General features: G+C 40.7%; 1 protein-coding gene across 9 annotated transcripts in view; it reads right to left on the bottom strand.

Moving 5' to 3' along the window:
• Positions 1–818: 818 nt before the first annotated feature.
• Positions 819–5,466, bottom strand: part of ABHD5 (abhydrolase domain containing 5, lysophosphatidic acid acyltransferase) — a 48,436-nt gene continuing 43,788 nt past the window's right edge. For 6 of the 9 annotated variants that reach the window (XM_055080076.1, XM_028478440.2, XM_055080077.1 and 3 more), the window contains 2 exons: positions 3,202–3,388; positions 2,253–2,611 (listed from right to left, as the gene is read on the bottom strand). In XM_055080076.1, coding sequence (XP_054936051.1) covers positions 2,522–2,611; positions 3,202–3,388 — 277 coding nt within the window. In that variant the 3' untranslated portion in view covers positions 2,253–2,521. Of the gene's footprint in view, positions 1,345–2,252; positions 2,612–3,201; positions 3,389–5,466 lie in introns of those variants that run through there. The other 3 variants (XR_008615805.1, XR_008615804.1, XR_008615806.1) reach the window with 3 other exon arrangements.

Below are 5,466 nucleotides of genomic sequence, written 5' to 3'. Positions count from 1 at the left end.
TTTTCTGTAAAATAAAGTACATTGTACATAATTTAGCAAAGATCAAATACTGAAATAGATTTTTTTTTTTTTAAGAAAACATTTAGGACCCACTCTATTTTCAGGAATTCAAGGATTGGGACCTTCTGTGTTAGCTCAATCTTCACAAAATTACATATACAATAGCCCAAGGTAAAATTCACCTTTTAAAAAGAATTATGGCAATATTTTTCAAAGAAACCAAAATTAGTTGTTAGGAAAATAAGTTCCACTTGACACCTGGGTACATCTTTTCCCTGAATCACCTGGCACATCTATGGGTAGAAGCCCCATCTACTAAGTGAACCTAGTAACTTCCCTCTAAGGTCTGAGACCACGTTTCCTGTGCAGAAACCCTCCTGTACGACTGAAAACTGTCATTCACCCAGCAAAGGAAAATTAAGAGAGACTGGAGAGTGTGCCAAATAAAAACACCAAAAATGACCCAAATTATCTGCACCACTTATAGGTTTGAATCTGGCCATCCAAGATACAAACTAAAAAAGTAAAGACTACTTTTATTCTCAAGGCAGAGAAATCTGACTTGGCTCTCCTGTTACCTTCTGCACTAACCTAGTCCATCCCACAACTGAGACAAATTGCTCACTGAGAAGCTACTTGTCGTGCTTCAGTGAAATGTGCCTATTTTTTGGGCAGGGGAGATATTGTTGAAAACAGAACATTCGTCTTCCTCACAGTTAATCAACAGTGATACAACCTTACACTTCCTAACAACTAAACATTTCCTAATTAATCATTTTTTAAATGCAACAATCAAAACTATGAAGTCATTATTTGCTCTAGGTTCACTGTTTTTATTTACATAACCACCTTTCTCCTAGACAAGCAACATTAAGCAAAACATAAGGCAAAGATGACTTGCTGGTGACCATCCTATTCAACTTTCTTTTGCGGAGGGTCTTCTCAGTAGTAGCCAGTTACCACATGGAGCTTTTTCACAGTTTCAGAGACGCTTTCCTTGTATTAAAAACAGCAAGAAAGTGCTACACTTGATGGTAGTTACTGTCAAATAGTTCAATCAACCTTACAGAATTTCTGTAATATAAATTCAAGTATGTAAGTTACTTAATCAACACAAAACTCTTAAAACAAAACAAAACAAAACAAAAAACCCCCCAAGTACTAGCTGACTTCTGGTGCCATGAGATATAATAGCACCACCGATTTTTATATTTTAGTGGTTAAAATGTAATCCAGTTTTAGCACCCGTGTACAAGAGTTAGATGAAAATACATGATTTGGCTTACTGGAAGGTAACAGTCTTAATGACCCCTCAGTGAGGAAATCTGTTCCTTTTGCTGCATGCTGGCTCAAAGAAAAGAATAACAGTATTAATGGGGGAAAATAGGATAGACTTTTTTTTTTTTTTTGCGGTATGCAGACCCCTCACTGCCATGGCCTCTCCCGTTGCGGAGCACAGGCTCCAGACGCACAGGCTCAGCGGCCATGGCTCACGGGCCTGGCCGCTCCGCGGCATGTGAGATCTTCCCAGACCGGGGCACGAACCTGTGTCCCCTGCATCGGCAGGCGGACTCCCAACCACTGCACCCCCAGGGAAGCCCGGGATAGACTTTTAGTTAAGGCTTTTCAGTACTTGAAATACTTAAGGATGGATCACATTTAAAATGGTGAACATGGCTTTGCAGCCTTAAATAGAGAAGAAAGGAAAATCAGAAAAATCAATGCTAGAAATCAACTCCCATCTTTTTTTTTTTTTTTTTTGCAGTACGCGGGCCTCTCACTGTTGTGGCCTCTCCCGTTGCGGAGCACAGGCTCCGGATGCGCAGGCTCAGCGGCCATGGCTCACAGGCCCAGCTGCCCCGCGGCATGTGGGATCTTCCCGGACCGGGGCACGAACCCGTGTCCCCTGCATCGGCAGGCGGGCTCTCAACCACTGCGCCACCAGGGAAGCCCAGCTCCCATCTTTTTAACCAAAACCCTGTCTCTACACTCCATTTCAAAAACGAAGTGAAGCATTCTAAGAAAGTGACAAATTTTTACATAAAAACACACCAAATTTTGTTGAACTCTATCAGTTATTAGACATGGTATATATAAGCAAGGAAAATAAGGTGCACCTTTACATTATATAAAATAATAAACTCAGAAATCACTTTTTAAAATTGGTAATACAGACTGCAATATAAAATATACTTGATATAGCAAAGTTAGATAGAAATAAAAATTTTAGTTGAAAAATTACAATATTTCAGTACAGCAGAGGGACAAATAACCTTTTATTAAAGCTACTAGATTTGGAGACTCTTGTATATTTTGATTTTGGAGAAAGGAAAGTCATCCTTCTAGAAGGCACTAACTGGTTTAAATGTGCTAGCAGCTTCATAAAGAAAACATGGGGAAAGTACAATCAAGAAGACTGCCTGGTTCTCATGTGAGATTCCTTACTCTGCATCGCAGACTGCAAATTATTGCTGAGGAACTGTATTAGCCATGTGCATTTCCCACATCATCTGCAGTGTGTTCAGTCCACAGTGTCACAGATCTCCTTCACTTTCTGGTTAAAGTCTTCTGGTTGATCTGCATACACATAATGCCCTGCTCCGAGAATGGCCTAGGAAAGGAAAAGCAGTCAGATGGTCAGTGAGTAAAAGCATTTAATAAAACACAATGACACACACAAAGACATTTAGCAATGAAAGTGAGAACAGCTATATGTAAAACATAAAAGAAAAAGCAATACTGATCTGTAGTAACTATTATATACTTCATTAAATAAAGGATCTGAGAATAAAGAGAAAATCCAGTGAACCTTACTAAAATTTTAATATGCAAAAATAACATTCTAAATTGACCTCTAACAATAGGGCCAACAGAAACACTGAACAAAGTTAAGAATGTGTTGCCTTGGGAGGTGGTCGCAGTGCTATTGGACCTGTCTGTCCCTCTTTCAGTCTCTCCCACTGCAGAGATGCTGTGGCTCTAGGACAGACAAGGGCCTAAGAATGGGGATTCGCTTTCTGGACATGAAGATTTGTATGGGTCAAACCCTGCCCCATCACAAGTGACAGCAGGTCTCTGACAAAGGCTGCAGGTATAGCTTAGATGTGAAAGCACAGGGATGACCTGAAATCTCACTGAAAGCAAAGATAATGGAACAGACTTCGCCTACAACTATAAACCAAAAATAAACCACACACTTACTATCGTCTTCACATATGAATGTGGTCGTAATGACTGGATGCTGGTGCCAGAATTGCCATCTATGCAGGATCGGGCACCATAGATCACCGAAACTGGAATGTCAGGGTGCATTTTACCAATTCGCTGCAGCATTGGTCTTTTTGCCCATCCATAAGGAACAGTCATATTTCTGAACGCAGTCTCACCACTTAAAGGGAGAAAATCATATGTATGATTCTGGGGGATAAGTATGTATCACACTCCCACCTCTATCAAAACACACTCATATTTAGCTTCTCCTCCTTTTAAGAAAAACCGCAGCTTACATAGAAAATAATTTACTAGGAAATGTAAGGAACAAACCCCACAGAAGATATATGCTTTTGTTAGATAAACAAGGATGCTTTAAACTCTAAAAAAACTCTAAAAAAAATGATCATCTTCCAAATCAAAACATGCAACCCTAAGTCCCTATCATAAAATCATCAAATTTCCTGTGGGGATAGCTGAAATATGTTTTTTCACTCTAACTTATTTACAAAGCAGCTTTTCCACATGTTCATAGCCCCAGCATTTTACCTACAATGGCAAAACCAATACCAAGATAAGAACAAATTCAGCTTAAGTATTCTTTGTGTATTGTTTATATTTAAAATTTTCTGCCTGTTATGATGTTTGCCATCTTTAAAAACCTTTCCAGCTGGGGAGAGACAGCCTCCTGGAGCTAGCCAATTCGTAGAGACAGCAAAGGACTCAACTGGGACTGCCTTTATATGCAAACTAACCAATCCAGAGCTGCACCTCTTCTGTCTGGCTTGCACATCCTCGGAAGCAATGTTCCTCTGCCTTAATCATCCCAGGGCCAGGTGCCAGACAACTAGAAACCATCCCTATATCTTAGTGCCCACTGAAATTATTCAACTAGCAAATCCTACACTGCCCACCCTGCGCTGCCTTGCCTCTCCTGCAGAACCCAGTAAAGGCTCCTGCCTGGACTTCCCCTCACTCCTGTCTTCTGCCACCTGACCAAAATCTGGTGCGTCCCCTGTGATCCTTCACAGCATTCAGTGACCGCCTCTCTAGGACCTGTGAGTATACTAAACTTTGTTTTCTTGAGCCTCTCCTATGTCTTCTCTCATGGCCACAGCTGACTGACTGTCACATAAAATACAGAACATTTGGCAGACTCCTAGGATAGATCCATTCTGCCATCATTTCTCTTCTTTCCTTGTACTAGGTGTGCTTCTGAACGGCCGTTTATGAATTCAAGTTCCACCACAAGAAAAGCAACAAACTAGGATTACACAGGCACACGTAATCATGAAATGTGAGTAGGTGAAGAACAAACCACTAAGACCATGCAGGAAAACAGATGATGTCCCTGGAACAGGCCACTAAAAATTGTTGAAACAAATCAATGAAGTGTGTAGACCTAATCCACCAGACCCAACTGCCTGGTGAGTCACAAAACATCAAACCCTTGGGGGACCCCCAAACCTCTCCAGCTTCCTTCACCTTTGGCAGAGAACCTCTAACCTACTTTATTAAAAAGACTGAGGCTACAGCTGTACCTCAAGTGCTCTCATGGCCTCAATCTTTTTAATAAAGTAGGTGTACATATTCTCTGACAGAAGTGAGAGAGGCACAAAAAAAAAAAAGTGAAGGAGGCTGTCTGTGCATCTCACCTCTCAGCCTTTCAGCCAAGTTTCAGTCTTAGAAATGATGAGGTACCACTTTTATATTTTAAAGTATGGTCTATGGCTAGAATCATCTGAAGCATTTGTTAAAGATGCAGCCCAGAACTCCTGAATTAGAATCTTAGAGACAGAGTTCAGGTACCACTTTTTTTTTTTTTTTTAATATTCAATGGTCTTCATTACAATTATTATTTTTTTACATCTTTACTGGAGTATAATTGCTTTACAATGTTGTGTTAATTTCTGCTGTACAACAGAGTGAATCAGCTATATGCATACATATATTCCCACATCCCCTCCTTCTTGTGTCTCCCTTCCACCCTTCCTATCCCATCCCTCTACGTGGTCACAAAGCACCGAGCTGATCTCCCTGTGCTATGCAGCTGCTTCCGACTAGCTATCTATTTTACATTTGGCAGTGTATATAAGTCAATGCTACTCTCTCACTTCGTCCCAGCTTACCCCTCCCCCTCCCTGTGTCCTCAAGTCCACTCTCTACGTCTGTGTCTTTATTCCTGTCCTGCCCCTAGGTTCATCAGAACCATTTTTTTTAGATTCCATATATATGTGTTAGCATATGGTATTTGTT

This window comes from Physeter macrocephalus, chromosome 18 (assembly GCF_002837175.3).
Source record: "Physeter macrocephalus isolate SW-GA chromosome 18, ASM283717v5, whole genome shotgun sequence".
In the NCBI taxonomy this organism is placed as follows: domain Eukaryota; kingdom Metazoa; phylum Chordata; class Mammalia; order Artiodactyla; family Physeteridae; genus Physeter; species Physeter macrocephalus.
Note: the sequence above shows the minus strand (reverse complement) of the source record. Positions and strands in the feature narration are given on the sequence as shown.